The following is a 24,183-nucleotide window of genomic DNA, read 5'->3' as shown; positions in this document are numbered from 1 at the left end:
AGTGCAGAGTAGAGGGATGGATAAGAAGTATCTGTATCCTGAGGCAGGGAGAAGATAACTTGAAACGATTAGTTATCAGTGTAAGATCAATTATCCGTAAGTGCGGTAGAGTGTACTGAACATTTTGAATGTTTCAAGGTGGAAGAGTTAGTAAGATAGAGCTATCGGGACATAATTTTCAGAAGGGCTTGGAAGGACTCTATTAGCTGGGCTAGGATTTAGGTCATTCTTTTCGGTGTCATCACTGCTTCATCCTGTTCACGAAGCATTTTGATCGTGGCTGCTCCCAAATCCCTTTATAAGCGGGATTACCTCTGTGATTGGGAGATGATTTATTAGCTTCTGTTACACTCCAGCATGGGGAGTCACAAGCTGCACAGTCAAATGGAAGCCCTCAGGCTCGCCGTAGAAACCCACCCGGAAGCCAGTGTGCAGTGCAGGAGGCAGCACCGTGCAGTGGATGCAGCCTGGCAGTGGAAGGTGCCGCCGGGTCCATTGTGATGCCCCAAGGTTCCCCTCGTGAGTTGTCAGGCCAAGCTAAAAGACTTCTGCCCACCTTGCCTTTGGCCTCGGACTGGGCTTAGTTGTGACTGAGACATTTGTGTCTTGTGGAACATTGTTCAGAGACAGGCTTTCTTCACCTCCTGCTTTCTTGCCGCTCCCCCTGCTTAGTTTCAGGCAGTACACCCCGCAGCCCAGCAACCAGCAATTGCCCAGTTCCCCGTGGTGTCCCAAGGAGGCTCTCAACAGCAGCTGATACAGAACTTCTACCAGCAACAACAGCAGCAGCAGCAGCAGCAGCAGCAGCAGCAGCAGCTGGCCACGACCCTGCATCAGCAGCAGCTGCTGACTCAGCAGGCCGCCTTGCAGCAGAAGAGTGCTGTGGCAGCAACACAGCAGCCCCAGACACAGCCGGCCGCAGCCCCACAGCCACCACCGGCCCAGGAGCCAGCGGTAAGAGCCAGCCAGGGCTCAGAGCAGAAGAGCACACAGTGAGGGCGGGTGAGAAGGTGGAAACCCGGTGGGGGGCTGGGGCGGGGCCTCTGTTTAGGCTGGGCCTCTTCCCCATTCTTATAGTTTAAATATTTGATTTTTTTTTTTTCCTTGATATTTTCCAAGGTCATGATGAAGTATTCTGTAGAAGATAGAGGTTCTAAAAAAGATGATCCTAGGCCACTGATGAAGTGAACATTTTTATTTGTAATTCTGTTTCTAAAACAGCACAGTCTTCCTGCAGGCGTGTGGTAGACAGCCACTCTCTGTGTTTTTAACAAGACCTAAAGTTCCTTTTGTTAATGGAAAAAGGGTTTTTAAAAAATTATTATATGATGTAGGTAGTTGAGATATTAATTGTCTAGTCTAATCCCCTTGTTTAATGGAATTGGAAACTAGGCCCAGGCCAGCAAGGGATTACTCAAGACACACAGACTGACAACAGCAGAGCAAGGGAAGGAACCAAAGAATCCTGATCTGCGTTCAAGGATAATAACAAAGATGCTCATCCAGGGGGATGAAATGATCAACAGCCATTGACTACACTTCTTATAAGGTTCCCCCTTGCTGTCCCTCTTTTGGGAATGAAATTATGAACCTTCTCCATGTTCCTTGGCTGAAAGCATACTTTGAGCACTTGGCTTGAGAGTATTCTGTTGAGGGGACGAAGAAGGAACGGGAGCAGAGCATGCTTCTAGCCAGGAGCCAGAGAGCTTTCCAAATTTGCCTTTCTCCAGTGACCCTTGGCAGGACTTCCCTGGAGAAGCAAGTGAGTGCATGTAAAAGATTATTGCCTTAAAGCAATAATCTGCAAAGGGAAAATGGCAGCCTAACGTAGATACTTTATTGCAGTCTTATTAGTAATAGCCAAAAGAATGAAAGTCACCTAATTGTTCAAGAACCCAACTGTGCAGCCATTAAAAATCATGGTTATAAAGTCTGTACAACAGTATGAACGCACTCATGAGGTAATGTTGAGATTGTGGGGAAAGTATGTACTTGACAAGAGACTTAAATATAAGATACCAAGAAGATAAGAAGAGTTGTATTAGAAATACAGTACTAATTGTGGAATGGAAGTTGGAGTGTTTTTCCCCCTTTTGTATGTATTCTTGCGTTCCTAGATCTGACTGTACTCCTTGTATAATTACATATTTTGTTCTTTAAAAAAATCTTTAGCAAGACCGACATCTGAGTCTGAGTCTGCTTTACTTCCCCTTCCACCGTGGTTTGTGTGTTCCTCCTCCCGCTTCCTAATCTTTGGCGGAGACATGATGGTGAAGAAAAAAGTCCTGAGCCTAGTAAGGAGACAAGGATTCTGTCCCCAGTTGACCCTGTGACCTTGAACAAGCAAGCACATAGCCTTAGGGTGCCTTGGTCTCGGTTCCTTTGAAGTGTGGGAGTTGGAATCTGTGCTCTCCAAGGTCCCTTTGACTCTCACATTCTTAGATTTGAAATGGCAATAAAACTTTCTGCCTGGGATGCTTGGGTGGCTCAGTCAGTTGCTCCTGAGCAGCTGGGATTGAGCCCCGTGTTGGGCTCTGTGCTGAGCGTGGAGCCTGCTTAGGATTCTCTCTCTCTCTCTCTCTCTCTCTCTCTCTCTCTCTCTCTCTCTCTCTCCCCCTGCTCACTTGTGCACTCTCTAAAATTAAAAAACAAAATAAGACAAAAAAAAAACCTGTCTGCCTGACATGGTTGTTGGGAGGAGTAGCTGAATGGGTTGGAGTCATTTTATATTCATAGATTGCTGTGATAGGTAAGGTGTCCTGACGATAGAAGCTCTGTTCTTCAGTGTGCTGCTTACAGGGATAGGAAAGAGGAAGGGACAGTGTTCTCCAGGGAGTCTGGACTCTTCAAAATAAAGAGACTCAACAGTTAAGTATACCTTTCTCAAAGCAATGAATTATCTTAACCTCCAAAAAATAAGCTAATCCAGTTCTGTTTGTAAAGCCATTCTGGTCTCCGTGGGTACTGGCTTAAGGTTGGCTGTTGCAGGCACATCCTGAACCCCTGAAGGAAGTTTTGGAGCCAGAGCTCTGGTCTTTACAGGGCATTCTGCTTCTCCCTCAGAGGTGCCTCAGCTGCTTTACCCTCTGACCTTCGTTTGACTGATGTTTGAGCTTTATATTGTCATCCATTCAATTGGTGGGTGATTGTGTACTCAAACGTGCACATCACCTACCTCAGTAAAATTCAGACTCTGAATCAGTATAAGGACAGAAAGTCCCAGGCTGCTCAGCATCCTGACCCAAGTAGCTGGACCCTCTGGTTCCCTTTCCCCCTCAGGACCTACCTTCGAAGACACAGAATGTGAAAACTGAGCTATAGCATGGACGGGGCATCTTAATCTGAGATGAGGGACCAGAGGGAAGCGATAGTGAAATACCTGGGGCCTTCAAGATTCTAAATAATTCTGTCTCTGGACTGACAAAATTAAAGGGTTAGGTGACCTTGTTAATACTATTTTTTGTTCCTCTTATTGATAATAGCACTTTGTAGATTGTGACTTAGGCTTCAAGTGTAACCAAGTGGCCACAAAGATGTTCCTATTGGCTTTTCTGTGGTGATGGTTTGTTCTGCCTCCTGAAAATGGCCCAAATCTCGAGACTCCTCGTGTTATTAGATCAATTATCATCAAGCGCTTTTCAAATTTTTTATTTCTTACTAATATTATCTACCTGGTTCTTCAGTGCCTTTTCCAAACTGAAGGGTGGAACAGGTTAACCCCACTACCCCGATGCTGTACACATTTTCTCAGGGGAGGCACAGAAATAGAATCGTGTAGACCCACCTTATCAATGAAATAAAGAGGCTTAAGAACAAAATGAACAAAAAAAGCACTACCATTTATGAATCACAGTGGAATCCTAACTTATTCCTAACCAGTAGTCTGAGCTGTATCAGAGTCGGGGGTCTCTTAGCAGGAATTATTCAGCTCAAATGTGTTTTAGCGGGAGGTGTGCCGTCATTGGCTTCTGACCCTGGTGGTAGATTGTTTAAAACATGCACGCTCTTTGGAGGCATTCTGAATGAGTTCCTTTGTGACCTTGGAAGCTGAAAGTGGTCCTGTAGGATACATTCTCGATTTTTGGAGTTAGAAATAGCTTCTGCAGTCTTATGCTCTGGACTGTATGCATGATTAGTCTGGATAACATTGCTGATGAACACTGAAATTTACATAGAAGCATCAGATAAATAGCATGTTGGTATCAGTCCCAGAGTTAAAGCTCAGATTGTCAAAAACTGGGTTTCTTTCTTTCTGGTTGTTATTGGTAAATTCAGCCATTTGAATCCCATAGTAGCTCTCATGTGGCATTTTTTATTATGCTTGTCTGTTTATTTGTTTTTCCTCCCCCCCCCCCCACTTTTTGGGGGTGGGGGGTGGGGAACACTTATCATTTTTCTTCCTAGCAGATTCAAGCCCCGGTAAGACAACAGCCAAAGGTTCAAACAACCCCACCTCCTGCCGTCCAGGGACAGAAACTCGGATCTCTCACTCCTCCATCATCCCCCAAGACCCAGCGTGCTGGGCACAGGCGGATTCTCAGTGACGTAACCCATAGTGCGGTCTTCGGGGTCCCTGCCAGCAAATCAACCCAGCTGCTCCAGGCAGCTGCAGCTGAGGCCAGCCTCAATAAGTCCAAGTATGCGGTGCTTCCTCTTTATCTTTCTTACTGCTGTGGGCCAGGGCTGCTGTGTGCCAGGGCTGTGTAATTCTTGGCATCTGCGTGTCGATGTGTGTAGATGGACATATAATGGTAGGTGTCTGTGTTTGTTAAGAAACTGAATTTGCCTGTAGTACGTAGACCATACTGATCTTAAGGAATAATTTCACATTTGCTTGACTGTTTCTATTCTCTCACCCATTTCATGTTCCACAGAGTATTTTTTAAACTTGTAGTCTGACCAAATCCCCATGCTGAAAATCTCTCATTTGGCTCCCCATTGCCTGTGGGTTATATCTGAACTCATTGGTTAACAGACCAAAGGCTGTTGTATCACATTGGTGGACTTGTCACTCTCCATCATCGCGAGCACTTCGTTCATCCTGTGCCCTCTCCCCAGACTGCCACTACCCTCCTTGTCCACCTAGGAAATGCTTATTTTTTCATCAAGATCCATGCAGAGATGACCTTTTCTTTGACCCCTTGGTATCATATATAAGTTTGTCTCAACCTTTTTTGAGCATGCATCACATCGTATCATCATTATTTGTTTGTATATCCAGCTGATCTAGCCTGTAAATTCCTCCAAGACAAGGACCGTGTCTTAACCTTTGTAAATCCAGTGACTGGCTTTGTGCCTGAAATAAAGTAGATAGCAGTGAGTGCTCGCTAGGTAAATGCAATTTCAGACCCTCAGCTTTCTTGGAATCATGTACTCTAATGTGAAAAATCTTTAAGTCATTAATTAAATGCAAAGTCTCAAGAGAGACTTTAGAAGAAAATTAGGTAATGATACCACAAGATAGTGATAACCGTCTTTGTTTCCCTTTAACTGTGATGATGACCACTCACGGTGGCCCTTCATTCTCTGCGGGCTAGATCCTGACAGATGGGAGGCACCTGAAAAGACACCAGCCCTGGCCCCTGTGGGGTCAGTTATTGTGGATGTTACAGTGGGTGCCATAGGAGGCACAAGCCTAAGAACAGGTTGCTTTGGGATTCTGGATTGAAAGGACTTGCAGATGAGACCAAAAATCTGAGCAAGAGATGAAAGAAGTAGTGGGAGATAAATGATCATGAAGGAACGGGAGACACTCATTTCACACAGTGAGAAAAGTATCTGTGGAAAGTGTCTGATGGCTGGAGAAAGCGCTTGCTAATAATGGTTGGACCTAGAAAACAAACTGATCTCAAACAGAGAAAGCAGATTGACCCTTTTTCAACTTTTTCATTTCGTGGGGGTGGGAACCTACCTAGGTCTGCAACCACCACTCCATCAGGCTCTCCTCGGACCTCCCAGCAAAATGTTTATAATGCTTCAGAAGGTTCTACGTGGAATCCCTTCGATGACGACAATTTCTCCAAACTCACCGCTGAAGAACTACTGAACAAGGACTTTGCCAAGCTGGGGGAAGGTGAGCGATTGGTGTCTTTCTGTGATTCTTAAAACCCTAGCTCCAGAGGGGCATGCCTGTGAAAACGGAGGGTTGGCTCTTTCTTTCCCTCAAAGGCTTGATTTCGAAGTACGTGTGCAAACTGGTATGTTTACCAGGGCGCTGACGTCTTTCCGTCCTCAGGAACTCCTGGCCGGTTGCAGGCAGGGGCACGGAGAGTGGGACTCTTTTAGGAAGGATTTGGTAGCAGGGCTCAGGATAGTAGTGTCAAGCACGGTCACTCGTCAGACAAGTGTGATGGGTTTCTTGTCCTACGTGTGTTTATTGTCACAGAAAGTTGTTACTGCTCACCCAGGAGAGTGTGCTGCCCTCACGTGAACATTGAATTTCTCACCATGATTAGAATTCTGACTGCGAAAAGGCAATCAAATGAATAGCAGGCACCATTTCTACTCTCAAAAACCCACAGTCTGTTTTGGAAGGCAGGACACAGATACACACACAGGCATGCAACACGCACTTTGGGAAAACAACAGCACGTTGGGAAAATCCTTCGAGAAGAGTACCTCAGCATTAGACAAGAGCACAGGGTAAAGGAATGATCAGAACCGAGTGAATGATACGGACTTTGACCGGACATTTTAACTTTAGCTATTATTTTATAGATATCTTTAAAAAATTTGTATTACTTTCTTATCCTTTTATTTATTTATTTTTTTTGCAGTTTATTTATTTATTTTTGGGTTGAGAGCACACACACAAATGCATGCACAAGTAGGAGAGGGGCAGAGAGGGGGGATCTGATGTGTGCTCTGAGCTGACACCAGACGGTCCGATGTGGGGCTCAGACTCATGAACGGTGAGATCATGGCCTGAGCCAAAGTTGGATGCTTAACCAACTGAGCCATCCACGTGCGCCTTCTTATCCTTTTAAGCCAAAGATAGGGTATAGGATTTAACTCTGACAGACAACTAACTCATTGTCAAATTATTTCATTGTTATGTATGCCAGTTATTGTTCTAGAATAACAGAAATACCTTCATGGGCTGTTGAAAACTCTAGTATTTTTGCGCTTGATTAAAAGACTGCCAAGCTTAGGGCTGCCTGGGTGGCTCAGTTGGTTAACCATCCGACCTCGGCTCAGGTGATGATCTCGTGGTTTGTGGGTTCGAGCCCCATGTCAGGCTCTGTGCTGACAGCTCAGAGCCTGGAACCTTCAGATTCTGTGTTTCCCTCTCTCTCTGACCTTCCCCCGCTCATGCTCTCTCTCTTTCTCTCTCTCTCTCAAAATAAGTAAACATTAAAAAAAACAGACTCCTAGGTTTTAAAATTCTTGTGTCTATTTTTAATAATTTCCTGTCTCTCTTCTGTCACATTGAACTGCTACCATTGTTCCTGTCCCTTGTGACGTCTCAGTCCCGCCGTTTCCCCCACGCCCCCTTCTCATGTCCACTCCTGAACTGTTTCCACCACAGAAAACATATTGGCAAACTCATTAGAATTATATAAAAATAAATGGATTTGGAATAAGGACTGGAGGCATCCTGCTCTGAGTAAGGTGCTTGAACCTTCGGGCTTTCGCTCCAGCCATCTCTTTTGTTGCTTTTTACTTATTTATTTGAAAAAATTTTTAGTGATGATAAATATACATAACATAAACATTAGCTTCTTAACCATTGTTAAGTGTACAGTTCAGTAGTGTTAGTTACATACTCACTGTCGTGCATCCAACCTCCAGAACTCTTTTTTGCCTTGCAAAACCAATGTGCGATCTTTGATTCTTAAAACTTCCTTCCTATTCTCACTGTTGTCTCCGTTATTGCAGTGACTAGACAGAGACCTCTGAATAGCTGAGGTGCTGCCATAATGCAGTAAAAAAATGTCTAGAAGTCATTTCAGAAGGTGCCCTTCCATCTCCTGCATGTATGTGCACATCATGGGATTTTGCTGGAATGAACTGAGTGGTATTTTGTCTCTCCAGGCAAACATCCTGAGAAGCTTGGAGGCTCAGCTGAGAGTTTGATCCCAGGCTTTCAACCAACTCAAGGTGATGCCTTTGCCACCCCCTCATTTTCTGCTGGAACAGGTTAGTATAGCAAACGTGTGAAACACAGGGCTTACCGTTGTTAACCTCCACAGATAACTCTGGCACACCAGTGAGCCCCAAATCTTGGTGTTAACTTGTGTTTTCTTTTATTCAGAAGATTTCCAATATTAAAGATCGGGGAAAAAAAAAAATCTGGAATCACTTGAATTCAAATGACAGGATGATATGTCAGTAATATACAGGATTTGTTCTCTTTGGTTCACATACATACTTTAAGCAAATATTTCTAAATTTAAGAACATCATTCTGTTACTCTCTTTTAGGTTAGTTATTTAGGTTCTGTGGAATGACTTGAAGAATTCTAAGAATTAGATGTTCTATCCTGTATCCAAGACTCTACTGAGCTGTGTTTTTGTGCATGTGTGTGTGTTTATGGGGAGAGGGGGATATCTTTTTTAAAAAATTAGGCCTTTTTTAAATTAAAGAAGCAATAGTAAAAAATTAATTTTCTCCTTTATTAACAGAAATTATACATAGTAAACTGTACTTCGATTAACATTTCTTAAAAGTTAAAAAAATGATACATATTTATTATATAAAAGTAATATTTATAGAAAAGCATAGGGAAGAAAGTTAAAATGCCCATAATCTCACCACTGAGAAACAGCTCAGGGATACCATTTTGGTTCCTGTTAGTGGCATTTGACATTTTTAGGGTCACAGATATCTTGTGAATCTAATGAAAGTTATAGATCTTCTCCTTCATGAAAATACATGACCACAGTTTTGTACACAGTTTTTAACCTCAGCTTAAGACTCTAATGTACATCTTTATAGTCCTATTTTAAAACCAAATTTTCTCACTTACTAAATCTGGCACATTTCCCACATCGTTAAAGAAGCTCTTAAATTTTAAAAAGATCTGCATTAAATTGCTTCATAGGCATTTGTCCTAATGTATTTAACCAAGTAACCTCTTTTTTAAACATTAATTTGCTTTCAGTGTTTTACTATTGTATTTCCCTCAGCGGCAGGTGTGAGGTTTTGAGTGTATGTGTGTGTGTATATATATATGTATATGTATGTATATATATATGTATGTACGTCTATATGTATGTATATATGTATATGTGTGTATATATATATTCTGTGTACATATGGAATGTGATATACTTCTGAAATTGATCATTTTAGTTATATGGATTAATTTCTGATTTTAACCTTATATATTCTTTCTTTCTTCCTGCTTTCTTTAGGTGTGTGATAGTTTTTCTAACTTCATGTATACATTTCTTATTGGAACTTTGGCTGTCATTACATAATATCCTTTACAGTTTCTTTAAGATAACTTGTAGGAGATTATTTATTCAATCAGAAGATATGTGTCTTTTAAGGCTTTGGTACCTGCTTTTAAATTGGCCTCTGGGAATGCCATACAAATTTTATTTTGATCAATAGTGAATGAGAGTAATTTTTCTGCCATTTCCTCACCCAGCCCAGTTCAGAGGCTGTAAACAGAGGACAGTGTCTACTGGCCGTTTTTATTTCTTCTGGGATATGTATTGTTCATGTCCTTTGCCTTTTTTGCTTTTCTTTTTTTTTTTTTTTTGGTCCTGTGTTCATTTTGTTCTTATTAATTTGTAAGAGCTCTTCGTATGTCCTATATTGCAAACATTTTCCCCAGCCTGTCATTTGTCCTACACAAGTATCATCTCATCTGACCCTCTCAACAACCCTATTATCTCTTCTGACCCTCAACACCATCTCTACATTAGTCACAGTTGAGGTAACTGAGCACAGTCTAGTCTCTTTTCCAGGGTCACAGAGCTAGGACGTGACAGAGCTGGGACACCAACCCTCTGGCTCCAGAAGTTCCTCTCTCAAGTTTCCTGCCACAGAATGAGGCAAATTTACTAATATCTTTTTTAAAAATCATCTGCAGTTTAAAATTTTTTTTTTTAATTTTTTTTTAACATTTATTTATTTTTGAGACAGAGAGAGACAGAGCATGAACAGGGGAGGGGCAGAGAGAGAGGGAGACAGAGAATCCGAAACAGGCTCCAGGCTCTGAGCTGTCAGCACAGAGCCTGACGCGGGGCTCGAACTCACAGACCGCGAGATCATGACCTGAGCCGAAGTCAGACACTTAACCGACTGAGCCACCCAGGCGCCCCTAAATTTTTTTAAGTAAAATAAGATAGTGCATTTAAACCTTTTATAATATTTGTATACATCAATTTTAATTGTATGTATTTGTGTTTCTCTTTTTCTTAGTAACTTTAGTAGAGATTTTGCTGTTTTAGTATCTTTCAGAGACAGCTCTTAGATTTATAAAATCTACCGTTTTTCTGTCTTCTAATTCTTTAACTTTTATTTTTTTTGATTACAGATCCCTGTTTTTCTTAGGTTTGCTTTGCCAGTATTAAAAGGAACATCTAGTAAAATTTTTAAAAATATAATAAAAGTGTTTAGAGTTTTTCTCCCACTATAGCAGTGATTTTCAACCAGCGTGAGAGTGGGGAGAGAGACTAATTATAATCTGCAGGAAGACTTCTCCACAGATATTTCAATATTCTCTTTTCTCCTCTCTTTAATTGCCTACCCCACCCTGACCTTTGAAGATTAAACTGATTATCGAGAGTGCTTTCTAATAGGTGTGTGTTTCCCTCGTCAGAAAAAAACTGGAGTTTTAACCGTATCCTGTAAGCCTTCAGATGATATTCTCATGTTATTATTTTGGAATGCACATTGGACTTCTTTGGGGGATGTGCTTTTTTAATATTAAATAGTTAAAGCTCTTTGTGTTATTTTCCATTTTCAGCTTTGTTCTCTTGCCTGTATGATTTTTTTTTTTAATGTTTATTTATTTTTGAGAGAGAGAGACAGAGAGAATGAGAGGGAGAGGGCAAAGAGAAAGGGAGACACAGAATCTGAAGCAGGCTCCAGGCTCTGAGCTGTCAGCACAGAGCCCGATGTGGGGCTCGAACCCACGGACCATGAGACCATGACCTTAGCTGAAGTCGGACACTTAACTGACTGAGCCACCCAGGCGCCCCTTGCCTGTGTGATTTTTAAATGCACTGATAATTCGATCTGGTTTAAAGTGCTTAAAGTTTGATATGCCACATAGTTGCCTAAATGTACCAAATGTATGAAGCATTGACTGTTGTCCTTGGGATAAAGTATCACAATAATGTCCAGCTATGGTACTGGGTAGAATATAGTTTCCCCAGAAAGGGGGTCATGGAATAAGTAAGCTTTAGGAAAGTCTTCTTTGCTGTTGAATCCTAGCATTTAGTATAGTGTTTGGTTCCGTACAGATTGTTGAATGAATGAAAAGCTACTTTTTGCCAAAGGATAGGAGCTTGGATTTACCACTGTTAATGGCAGAGGCCCCTACACATTTCCCATCTGCTCCCAGTTTCAGTGCCTTTGATTCCTACTTATCACGTTTTGTTGTTTGTTTTGTTGTTCATTTGTCTGTATGAACTGGTTTTTTAAATTTTTTTTAATGTTTATTTATTTCTGAGACAGAGCATGAGTGGGGGAGGGGCAGAGAGAGAGGGAGACACAGAATCTGAAGCAGGCTCCAGGCTCTGAGCTGTCAGCACAGAGCCTGACGTGGGGCTCGAACTCACAAACCTCACGATCATGGCCTGAGCCGAAGTGGTCGCTCAACCGACTGAGCCACTCAGGTGCCCCTGTATGAACTGTTTTTAAAACAGTTTTTATTTTTGTTTTAGCGTCTTCTTCCCCTTTATGCTTACTTTGTAGTCTATAAATGGCCATATTTTTCTTGAGGGACTTAAACACCTTAAACACATTTGAGTAGAGTTATGACAGTAACAGCAGCAAAAATGTACTGAGCACTTGCTACGTGCTAATAAGCCCACTGGTTAAGTGCTTTTTTATGCATTATCTCAGGTGACCCTTAAAACAGCCCATGGGAAATTAAAGTGACCTGCCCAAGGTCACAACTGGAGAATGACAGGATAGAGATTTGAACCCGAACAGCCCAGTCCAGCAGCTGTAGTCATAACCATATCTCAAGAACCTTTGTAAATCAGTGACACTAAGCTTTTTACAAACATTATAAAACATCTTCATATTTTTTTCATCTTATCCAGTCTTTTTAAATGAACATGTGGTATTTTTCCTTCTTTCTTGTCTGTGGTATAAACTTTTTGTGTTTGTGACACTTTTCATTCTTTGCACAAGAAGGAAAATTATAGGGGCTCCTGGGTGGCTCAGTCAGTTAAGCATACAACTTCAACTCAGGTCATGATCTCATGGTTTGTGAGTTCGAGCCCCACGTCGGGCTCTGTGCTGACAGCTCAGAGCCTGGAGCCTGCTTCGGATTCTGTGTCTCCCTCTCTCTCTGCCCCTCCCCTGCTCATTCTCTGTCTCTCTCTCAAAAATAAATAAACGTTAAAAGAAAATTTTTAAAGAAAGAAAATTATATCTAAACCCCAGAAATTAATATGTCCTCATTTGTATGAAATATAGGATAGCACCATTTTCTACAAGTTTTCTAACCAAGCTCAGACTGTTCACTGATTTTAAACCATCTGATCAACAAGGAAGGAAATAAACAGGAAATTTCATAAGTCAGGGAGGATGGCAGAAGGGTTATTTTAAACATTTTTTATGGTAAAAGCTGCAAAAATGTTGATGAACTGTGTCCATATGTTGCAACAGACATCTGGAACTTGACATTGTGCCTCTTTATTTAACATATTTTTCTGTTAAGTTATATACATTCGTTAGTGTAATTTTGGAAAAATGACTAAAAGCCCAAAGAAGCAAGATAAAAGAACTCACAATCCCACTCCAAGAGGAGAACATTGCTGACATTTTACAATATTTGTGTCCATAATTTTATTTCTACACATATATACTTTTTTTGAAGATGAATGTATCCAGTTATATAATTTGTTTTTTTTTCTTTTAATATATTTCATTGTGTCTCGTTTAAAAAATTTTTTAGAGATTTTAAGAGCAGTGATTTTATCCCTGTCTTCCTCCATCTACCTTTAAAGCAACTTAAAAACCCACTTTAATAACCTTCTCAAAATGACAAAATTATAGAGATTGAGAACAGATTAGTGAATTCCAAGAGGTAGGGACTGGAATAAGGAGTGTGTGACTATAAAGGAGAACAACAAGGAGGTCCTTTTGTTTGATGGAACAATTCTATATCGTTGTGGTGGTGCCTATGCTAATCTATACATACGGTCTAATTGCAAAGAACTATACACACCCAGACGAGTGTATGTGAAAACTGAATAAAATTAGTTAACAATATTTTAACAATGTCAGTGATTTTGTCCTACAGTTGTAAAAGATCTCACCATGGAAGGAAACTGTTTGAAGAAGGTTCCCAGGACTCTATGTACAGCAATTTCCTATGATTTCATAATTATTTGAAAATAAAAAGTTTTAAAAAATCCACTCTATAGAGATTTTAATTACTGAGCAACCTGAATATTAAAATGCAGCGTAAAGAATAGTAAAGTAGAAACCAGCAAACCTGTGTTCTGACCCTGGGTTTGCTGATAGACCTCTGGCTAGTCTTTTAACTTCTGGGCTTCATTTTCTTTTCTGTAAAGGAAGAAAATTGTGCTAGAAAATCCTAAGATCCCTTTAAGCCCTCATATCCCATACGGTGTATAGATTTCTATAAATCTGTGAGTTTGCCAGATACAGAATAAATGTCAATAAATGTTAGATGTAGTCCAGAGGTTAGGGCTTGCAACAGGCAGGAAGTCTATTTCTGTTTCTTTCTATCTTTCTGCCTAGCATGCTTAGACATTTGGTGATACCATGACCTCAAGAGGGTAAAGGGCACGTTGGAAGTATGTATACATATGTGCTAGATTACAAAACAGGCAGTGTTTGTTTATATGCCAAAATGTGTGATATGGATAATAATCGCTACAGGAATTCTGGAAGAGACCACCATAGGCTTCCACACAAAGAAGAAGTAGAATTTCAGGGGTATGAATATAGTACTAGTTTTATCATTAATTACATCTTTGAGTATGTTGCAAGGACTGGATTATATATCTCATACATATTTTGCCTTTCCCCTGGATTATATCCGCTCATGCATCTTTATTCTGCCTCTAAGTTTAGATTTACTCTGCAATTTGAGCTGTTGGGTTAATAGATGCTAAATTCATCTAGATTTACTTGATGTTTTCTGCTTTTCTCTTTTTTTTTCTCACCTTGACCCTTTCTTCCCCTCCAACCCACTCCAGCTGAAAAAAGGAAGGGTGGGCAGACTGTGGACTCTAGCCTCCCACTTCTAAGTGTATCTGATCCTTTTATCCCTCTTCAAGTACCTGATGCACCAGGTAGGTAAACAGAGCTGCTCTGAGCCTAAGCAGGTTGATTCTTGTGTTCCAGGGTTTCTTGAGAGTTGTTTAAACACTCCATGAAAAGGATGTGAATTCCAAGGCCTATTAATAGGTTCTATTGTATATTTTTTGGTAATGGGAGGGCCTGTGTATTGGAAAGAACATTAGTCTAATATGATTATAACATGTTGAGGGGGACCTGTAAGCATGTGATAGAAGGAACAAAATGCCAATAGTGGTTATATGATAATTTCCTGGCCAGTACTGATTTTCCTATAATGGGCTTTTACTTTCTAAATAAAAATACATAATAAAAGTTAAAGGGAATATGAGTCAGGAGACCCAGGTTCCCTTCCTGGCACTTCACCTATCTGAAAACCCTCTGGACTTGACTCTTCATCAGTGAAGTAATTTGGACTGCATGAGTTCGAATATCGCTTTAGGTCTACCATATCTGATTTTTAAGTGAGCAGTCTAAAAAAGGAAGAAATTGGGGCGCCTGGGTGGCTTGGTCGGTTGAGCGTCCGACTTCGGCTCAGGTCATGATCTCACGGTCCGTGAGTTCGAGCCCCGCGTCGGGCTCTGTGCTGACAGCTCAGAGCCTGGAGCCTGCTTCCGATTCTGTGTCTCCCTCTCTCTCTGACCCTCCCCCATTCATGCTCTGTGTCTCTCTGTCTCAAAAATAAAAAATAATAAAAAAAATAAAAAAGGAAGAAATTGTTAGTGTGTTCTGATTGAGATAGCTTTTGAAACAATAATTGGATACTTGCCAATTGGATACTAGCATTTCATGACTGCCAGTGATTTCTCTCCCTACGCTCTTCCCCATCCTTTTAGGGGTGGGGGTGGGGAGCATGATGTGAGACACAGAAGCCACCCTTTCTTTTCTCTACCAGTCTTTTTGAATAGATCCAACTCTTTAGAAGCATCTAGCAGTCATTTTGTTTCTGGTAGTTTTGCTTCTTATTCTTACCTTTGCCTATTCTCTTGGTTTTAAACTAATAGGATCTGCTTGGTTCTTCTTCTCTCCCAGAATGTTGAAGGTATTTGATTGATTCAAGATTGGAAATGATTGTGACATTTGTATCATCTATGTACTAAGACAGACTGCAGCAAGGGTACCATGACAGTTTTTATTTCTTTAGGCAATCTGTTGACCCTCCTTAGGGGAAGCAAAAACTTGCCTTGATCAAGTAGTATTGTGTAACTTCATAGCTTGCTCGAGCTGGATGTAGGTCAAAAATACCTAAGGTCGCTGAGAAATGATTCAGTATAGGATAGTTAAAGGAAAGGGAAGAAGGAATCAAGTAGAGGTCCTTTTCTCTGTTGTATCATTCAGGCATGCTGGGCAGTACCTAGACAAGCCATTTTCAAGCTAGAAAGGTATGGGCTGCGAACTCAGGCTGGAGCCCACTGGCCTCTTTTTCCTCCCTGTCGTGGCAGTCATGGGATCAGACAAAGAAAAGGGGTTATCGAGGCATTTTCCCTTTGATACCTCTCAGGCTCTTGCCTTGCTCTTTCCCAGATGGCCCATGGGCTGCAGACGCTGGAAGGGACACCTCTTGGCACAGGCCAGAAGATGAGGGCCCACAGGCAGGTAGCTGTCCCCCACAACTGTCACAGGTACCCTCTGGATCGGGGTGACGAGCCAGGCACAGACGTGAGGTGGCTCAGGATATCAACTCCCAGTTGTAGAGATGAGTTGTAAAGATAAGCCTGGGAGGCACCATAGGTAGCCGGCCGCCATCCTGCCTTCTACATTGTTATCTTTCCTGTCTCCTGATCCTCCATATTTCTCTTTTTCTGGTAGATTCCTGCTAAAGTGATACTGGTATACACTTTTGTGCCAATTAAGCCATGACTCCTCTTGGATTTTAATAAGAGATCTATTAATGGAATATTCTAATTGAGAATTACAGGGGTATCTTATTTGTTTTATGATCTGTCAGACCAAACTCATCTGAAAACATAAATTAGATATGTCACTCCTTTGTGCTCCCATGAATTTCCATATCACTGAGAGTAAAATCCAGACTTTTTACCAAGACCTAAAAGGCCCTAACTAATCTGATTAGCTCTCTGGCCACCCCTCTAACCTGAGCTCATAATATTCTTTTCTTTAGTCTTTCTTCCAACAGTCTCAGCTTGTTCCCACTTCAGGGCCTTTGCACGTGCTGATACTCTGCCTGGAAAGCTTTTTCTCTATATCTGTTCCTTCTTATCATCTGACATTTGGGTCTCAGTTTAAATGCTATCTTCTCAGGCCTGTCGTGATCCCACAGCACTCGCAGTCACACTTCCTGGCTTTTTTCTTCATAGCCATTTGTCATGACATTGTTTCCACTGGTCCATTATCTGTCTTTCCCCACCAGGATGTCAGTGTCCTGAGGGAGCAACCTTGCTGTCTGATCCAGCACTGCTTTGCCAGTGCTAAGAACACTGGCGGGTAGATTGGTACTCTATGAATATTTGCAGATTGGATGAATGAACAAAGTAAAACCTGAGGCTGAAAGGCTTATGGCAGCCCCATTGCTCTCCATTTGTGTCCCCAACTCCCAAACACCAGACTACTGGCTTCATAGTTTTCTACCTGGGCCTCTGCCAACTCCCACCCAGGCCTCTCACCCACTCTCGGAGGGTGAATAAATGAAGGTACAGCCCACAAACCCTGGAGTGAAAGCAGTAGCTAGGTTTAGAAGATTCTTCACCTCCAGCCCTTTGTCGAGCCCTCCAGAATCTGGGCTGAGCATGGTGTCTTGCAGCTGTGTCTGATTAATGTATGTACTGTAATGTTCTGCCTGTAACACCATTCAATTCTGTAGCCTTTTAATCCAAGGATATCGATAGGATATGGATGGGATTACCCTACCTCCTTCCTTAGCATCTTGAAACGTCTGAGGCGAGGCCTGAGAGTGTAGGGCTCTGGGACCTCAACAAACTGCAAGTTTTTCTCCCCTCTTCCTGCCCCCCTAAAACACCCAGTTTGTCACTGCTTCCAGACCACCGTGGGTACCAGTCACACTTTTAGGGCTGTTTGTTTTGCATACATGCTTCCCTCCACACTCTACCTTCCTGATGATAAAAGAGTCATGAAATCTTTGTCTCCTGACCACTCTATGCCTTTTAATGACTTAACATTTTATTTGATGCTTTTAAAATGCCCTCCTGGGGCACCTGGGTGGCTTGGTCGGTTAAGCATCCGACTTCGGCTCAGGTCATGATCTCACGGTCTGTGAGTTTGAGCCCCGAGTCGGGCTCTGAGCTGACCGCTCAGAGCCTGGAGCCTGTTTCAGATTCTGTGTCTCCCTCTCTCTGTGCCCCTCCCCTGTTCATGCTCTGTCTCTCTCTGTCTCAAAAATAAATAAACGTTAAAAAAAAAATTAAAAAAATAAAATAAAATGCCCTCCCATGTAATTTCCTCTGATTCTACAAAGAAGACTGACTGGTAAGTTTGTCAAGTAATAATCTCATGTTCCTGGTGAGAAGGTGAGACACTGGTGCTGTTGGGACTGTGCTGCTGCACACATTCCTTTTAATGGCCCCAGGCCCCAGCCAGTGAAACCTCCCTGTCTGGGGGTCAATAAAGCCTTCGACTGCAAAGCTAAAATTAAGGTTTAGGGAAATACGAAAGTGGGCTTGAACTTTTCAGACCTGGGCTCTACCCACATAGTGGCTTGGTGATTTTGATCAAATCATTTAAACTCTGTGTTCTTCTCCTCAAAATTAAAACTATTTTAAAACCTACCTCATGGAGTGGCTTGTGAGGGCCAGATGGAAGCATGTATTTGGAATTGCTCTGTAAACTTTAAATTAGTATAAAGATAGGAAATGTTGTAGACTTTGGTTCTGAGCCCTTATTCCCCATGGGGCAGTCCTAGTTATGAAAAGTCTTAGACAATAATGTTTTTCTCTTACAGAAATTAAACTTGCTTTATAACCTTTGACTTTTGCACAACTGAGAGCCATTGAAATAGACTTCCTTGATATAATGATTATTAAACTGTGGGTAAAGGGGCATTGGGTAATTGGATTTGTTTGGGTTTTATTTTTTTTAGGACCATTTCTATTTTCCAAAGCATCATAAAACACATTTTCATAGAAAATCTGGCATTAAAAAAAATCACAGCCATGAGCATTTGTGTGCTCACAGAGCTGCCAAATGAAGCCTAGCTCTGGTGAGTCTCAAAGTATTTCATTGATGCTCATATGCTGTGTGTTTATTTTTCCTTCTCTTTGTGTTAGATGAGCTATAGGTGGTACCAAATTTAAAATACAGTAGAAGAGAATGGGGAATTTTCTCTGAAAATTGGCTGAAGGGTTTAATTTTTTGTTTTTTTTAAACTGGTAAAATACACATAACACAAAATTTACCATTTTAAAGTGGACAGTTCAATGGCATTTAGTCTTCACATTGTTTTGCAACCATTGCCATCCATCCACGGAACTGTTTTAATCTCACAAAACTGAAACTCTCCACCTGTAACTCTCCTTCCTCCTTTCCTGCAGCCCCTGGCAACCACATTCTGCTTTCTTCCTCTTTGAATTTGACTACTCTAGATACCTCATATAGGTAGAATCATACAGTATTTGTCTTTTTGTGACTGGCTTATTTCACTTAACATAATGTCCTCAAGGTTCATCCATGTTGAAGAATATGTCAGAATCTCCTTCCTTTTGAAGGCTGAATAACATTCCATTGTATATGTATATGTACCACATTCTGTTTATCCATTCCTCTTTTGTTGGCCACTTGGGTTGCTTCCACAGCCACTTGGGTTATTGTGAAAATGCTCCCATGAGCATGGGTATGCAAATGTCTCTTCAAGACCCGAGATTCTTTTGGGTATATATCTGGATATGGAATCGCCAGGTCCTATGGTAATTCTAGTTTTTATTTTTTGAGGAACCACCATATTATTTTCCATAGCGACCACATCTTTTTACATCCCCACAGGCAGAGCACTAGAGTTTGAGGAAAAGATTTTCATAGCAGCTCCTTAATGCTGACTTCTCAACATCAGTGTTCCACAAGACTCAGCAAGCAGGCATTGGTTGCCCCATAAGTGCCACTTCCTAGAATCAACAGCTTTTTAAAAATGTACCTCCTGGTTTATGGTAGTTCATCATCTCTCAAAAAGTCCACAGGAGAAGCTGTGTTTTCTTAGTGGTTTGTTGTGAAGATAAGCATTCCTCTCAGAGCTATCTGCCTGGCATATCCCTCACTTCCAACTGCTATTTCATGATACTGAAAAGTCCAAGGTTGATCACCTATGTGTCTTTGCTCTGGAAAGTTTCTCTTTCCGCAGATTCAGTTCCCTAAAATGAACCTGGAATGGGGCATGGTGGCTGACTTTTGCTTCCATCTTGCAGATGTTACAGACAGTTTAGTGTCTAGTTTCTCAATGATAGGAACTATTTAGAGTGACTGCATTTTAAAAACAGCATCTCTCATCACAAGACTTCAGACAAGATGTAAATTTCCAAAGCCACAAAGCTGTAGCAGCCAAATCATCTTTTCTGATGGGGGCTGGCATCAGGCTTTTCCTGTTCGTTAGGTCAACCTGCTTTACTGTTCGTGGTCAAATTCCTCATTAGGCCTGGAATGGCTCTTGAGCAAACCCTTAACCTTTTTAGCCTCTAAATAGATACCTATCCTCTCTTTTGATGTTCGGAAAGAGAGAAAGCTCACAACTTGTACTATATTCCAGTCTCCCATCAGGAAGCAGTTTTGATTATCTAACCTTAGATGCTTTTATGAAGGATTTATTACCTTCTTGCTTTGTGGTTGGTACTTTCAGTAAGTAAGTCTTGAGAGAAACCTAAGAGAAGACTTTGGAGTGGATTGATTCCTACCTTTTCCTCTCTTCCCTAGTCCCCAATGCCACTTGACTTATTATGCTTGAGAGGAGAGAGGAAGGTGCTCAAAAGATCCTCTTTCTAAGTCTGCTCTTAATTTTTCAAAGTACTAGCAACACTCTCCTTTAAAAGCATTCTCAGCTTCCACTGGCCGGGCTAACTCACTCTGTGCCCACTTTGCTTCACGGGTCCACCTTCTCGGTCCTTTCACCGTGATTTCAGCCCAACTCCATGCTCTTAACCTGACTCATTCTTATTTGGGAACCCTAGAAACTTGAGAAAGAACTGAGTATAGTAATGGGAATGTGATAAGAAATACCACCAACAGAAAAATATGAGTAGATATTCTTCATAAAAGAAGAGATAGAAATTACCAACAATATATATATATATATTTTAAAGTTCATCATTATGATGAATCCAAGAAGAGACAATTATGAAACAATGGGATGCCATAACCTCTGCCATTAGCTTGGTAAAGAGTGAAGACCCCACCACCTTGGGCTTGATGAACGTGTAATAAAATGGACTACACTCAGATCCTAATAGTTTACTTTCTCTTTTCTTTCCTAAAATATTATTCTGAGAAAATATGGGTATGCTGAAATATTTATCAAACAATCAGAATTTAGAGGGAAAGATTGGAGGGGTATTCTCTAAAAACCGTTAATAGCGGGTATCTCTCGAAGTGAGATTATGGGTCGTTTTTACTTTTACCCTTTGTTTTCTCCGTATTTCCCAAGTTTCCACAATAAACATGTTTTACAAAAGTAAAAAGTAATAAGGGATCAAACAAGAAACATGTTTTTTTTCCTTTTTTCTAAATGTAATTTTATTTTAAATTCCAGTATAGTTAACATACAGTGTTACCTTAGTTTCACACGTACAATATCATGATTCCACAGTTCCGTCACCCGGTGCTTATCACAAGTGAACTCCTTAATCCCCATCACCTAGTTCACCCACCTCCCCTCTGGTAACTATCAGTTTGTTCTCTGTAGTTAAGAGTCTGCGAGGCACCTGTGTGGCTAATCGGTTGAGCATCTGACTTTGGCTCAGGTCATGATCTCGCTGTCTGTGAGTTCGAGCCCCGTGTTGGGCTCTGTGCTGACAGCTCAGAGCCTGGAGCCTGCTTTGGATTCTGTGGCCCCCTCTCTCTGCCCCTCCCCACTCATGCTCTGTCTCTCTCTCTGTCTCTCTCTGCCAAAAATAAATAAACATTAAAAAATTTTTTAAAGATTCTGTTTCTTGGTTTCTGGGTTTTTTTCCCTTTGCTTTTTTTTTTTTTTTTTTTTTTTTTTTTAAGACATCCATTCTTTTTTCAAATGAGGATCTAGCTTAAATATTCCCCCACCTTCTCACCCTGTTCCCCTGGCCATGGGTGTCTGGGCTGAGTTTGTGTGTTGAACAGCTGTCTTGGGGCAGTCATCTTCCTTCCTGCCCATTCTGCCACGGTGCCCTCCAAGGGTCCTTCCCCACAGCCGCTGCCAGTTCAGATCTCCAGTTTCTTCTCTAAGCAGTCCGTCTTCTAAGTAGCTGGTTAGTTCCTGCTCCCTGTTTTTCCCTTGGACGATTGGCTTTTAGAGGTGGATAGGACCTTTAAGTGTATCTTCATTTTATCATATTATCAATAAGAAAAACTTAGATCCAGAGAACAATGATGGTTTGCCCAAAGTGTCACATCAACTTAGTGCAGAGCCCAGGTCTCTGTCTCTTTGTGCCTTTTCTTTCTGTCTGGTGGACCATGCTGCCTCCTCTCACATTTCACTTCATTCAAGGAATTCTGCTTTTTCTGGTCTCATACCAAGGCATTTGAGTAAAACCTGGAGTCTCACCCATTCTCACTAGTGTTATCCCAGGCATCTGTGGCGCCATTAGATATCAACAGGTTGCAAAATGCCTGTGGAGAACTTGTTTGAGGTTTGGGATCTTAATGCTTCCTGCACACGTTCCTAAATTTACCACTCTCTTCTCTGCACTGCTCCTCCCCACCCATCCCCTTCATGCCACATAGTCTCAGAGTGTCTTCATAAAACAGAAGTCCTAACACGAGTGATATCAAGGCTGGCCCTTGATTCACGTGTGAGGCCTGCAGGCTGTGGCTATAAACTCTCAGCCTCCTGTAGCCTTTCTCGTGCCTCCCATGATACCCTGTTCTCAAGGGTATCATGAGAAAGTTCTTCATTTACAGTGACCAAAAATGAGCCGTAAAAGCTTGAGGTGTGACTTCTTCTAATGGCTTTACATTTTGAAGCAACCAAAGCTTTAGTTAAGCCAGAGGACTGAATCTCTAGTGTGTAGAAGGTCTGGGCCACAGTCCTAGCTAGCTCTGTGGCTGACCCGCTGTTAGCTCTCAGGCAGGTGGCTTCACCTTTCTGGAGCTAGTTTCTTCATCTATAAATGAGAAGGCTAATTGAATAAGATCCGAGGCTCCTTCCAGGGCCAACATGTCTTTGATAACTTGGCCGTTGGGCATGGGACCATGTCTATGTGAAGACCTGTTCTCCTGTGTCAATGGAGACAGGCAAACCCTGTAGGCAGCACGTGAGGGAAACCGTGAAATCAAGTGCGGGCTCTACCATGTCCCATCTATGACTTTGGGCAAGTCACACATTCTCACGGTGTCTATGTCCATTCTTCTCGACTCTATCAGTATTCCCACACCCAGGGTGTTTTGTGAATAATGAATGAAAATGTTTGACCTTGAACTGCAAATGGAAGTGATGACGGTAGTTCCGGTGGCACCTGGGCACCCGCACGGAGTAACTGAGAGTCTTCTGTCATTTCAGTAGTGCTGAGGGTGGGACAGGCTGGTTTTGTACATGCTGTCCACCTTACTTAGGCCGTGGCTCTGTGCTCCCACTTCTAGTCCTCTGTCTGCTATTGCTCTGTCCCTGCTCCTCCTTCCCACATTCCAGTATTCGAGTGTCATCACAGATCATCCATGTGAATAGCATGTTACTGTTTGGTCAGAAGATAAGCCTCTCTACATTTGGCAGCTTAGCCCATCCCCACCCTGTTCTATCTCACCACACAACACATGCACACATGTATGCACACACACACTTTTTTATCCCCTCACATCAGCTTTTTGCTAACGGCTAATGAAAATAGTCGATTCTTGCTGAGGTACCTGACTTTCCACTTGATCGCCCATTCTCCCCATCTCCCCAGTGAGGCCACAGACATGTGACATAGGGTATGAGAGGAAACTGAGAACTGGGGATACAGAGATTAATAACATACCTTCTGTGCCTTCAGTCACATTGTAAGGGCTGCAAGAGAAGAGAGTGCAGAGGGCTCCAGAAGTTTCCTGATGTGGCAGGGAGGACAGGGAAAGGCTTAGAAGAGATGATACTTGAGTGACCAATACAGAAGGATGGTGGGAGGTATCTCCCATTTTACAGTTGAGGTAATGACAGAAGTTAAAGGAACAGCCTCACGGTCACAACCAGTCACTGCAGTGGCTAGAATTCACACTCTGAATGTGGCTAGCCTAAGGTTTTGCACCTGGATAAACTGCTGTATGAAAGATAAGCAAGTAATTTGGGGTCATTGCTTTTTATCCGTTGCTTCATAAGATTGCAAATATAGGAGTGCTGAAAGTGAAAGAAGCAAATAATTACGTTTCTGTATGTGAAAGAGGCTCTTTTGGGACTAAAACAAAAGCCAGTGTTCAGAATAATCAAAATTTGGACTTTTTGGGGAAACATCTTCTTTTTGCCAGTATGCTAAAAATTGTCAGATATTTTTAACATCTTGTCTGCTAATAGAATGTTATGCACGATGCAAGATTAATGCTGATGGGATTACACTGGTATACTTGGTTAGTACCCTGGGGTTTTTTTCCCTGCTGTTGAAAAGTTGT

At 41.8% G+C, this 24,183-nt stretch overlaps 1 protein-coding gene across 10 annotated transcripts in view; it reads left to right on the top strand.

Moving 5' to 3' along the window:
- Positions 1-24,183, top strand: part of AAK1 (AP2 associated kinase 1) — a 171,134-nt gene that overhangs the window by 122,679 nt on the left and 24,272 nt on the right. For 5 of the 10 annotated variants that reach the window (XM_053890762.1, XM_053890761.1, XM_053890759.1 and 2 more), the window contains exons 13-17: positions 673-954; positions 4,405-4,637; positions 5,916-6,073; positions 8,035-8,139; positions 14,361-14,456. In XM_053890762.1, coding sequence (XP_053746737.1) covers positions 673-954; positions 4,405-4,637; positions 5,916-6,073; positions 8,035-8,139; positions 14,361-14,456 — 874 coding nt within the window. The remainder of the gene's footprint in view (positions 1-672; positions 955-4,404; positions 4,638-5,915; positions 6,074-8,034; positions 8,140-14,360; positions 14,457-24,183) is intronic. The other 5 variants (XM_053890763.1, XM_053890760.1, XM_053890758.1 and 2 more) reach the window with 2 other exon arrangements.

The sequence above is a fragment of the Panthera pardus genome, unplaced genomic scaffold (assembly GCF_024362965.1).
Source record: "Panthera pardus isolate Hobbes unplaced genomic scaffold, ASM2436296v1 HiC_scaffold_25, whole genome shotgun sequence".
Taxonomy (NCBI): Eukaryota; Metazoa; Chordata; class Mammalia; order Carnivora; family Felidae; genus Panthera; species Panthera pardus.
The sequence above is the reverse complement of the archived record's forward strand: the minus strand, read 5'-3'. Positions and strand labels throughout refer to the sequence as shown.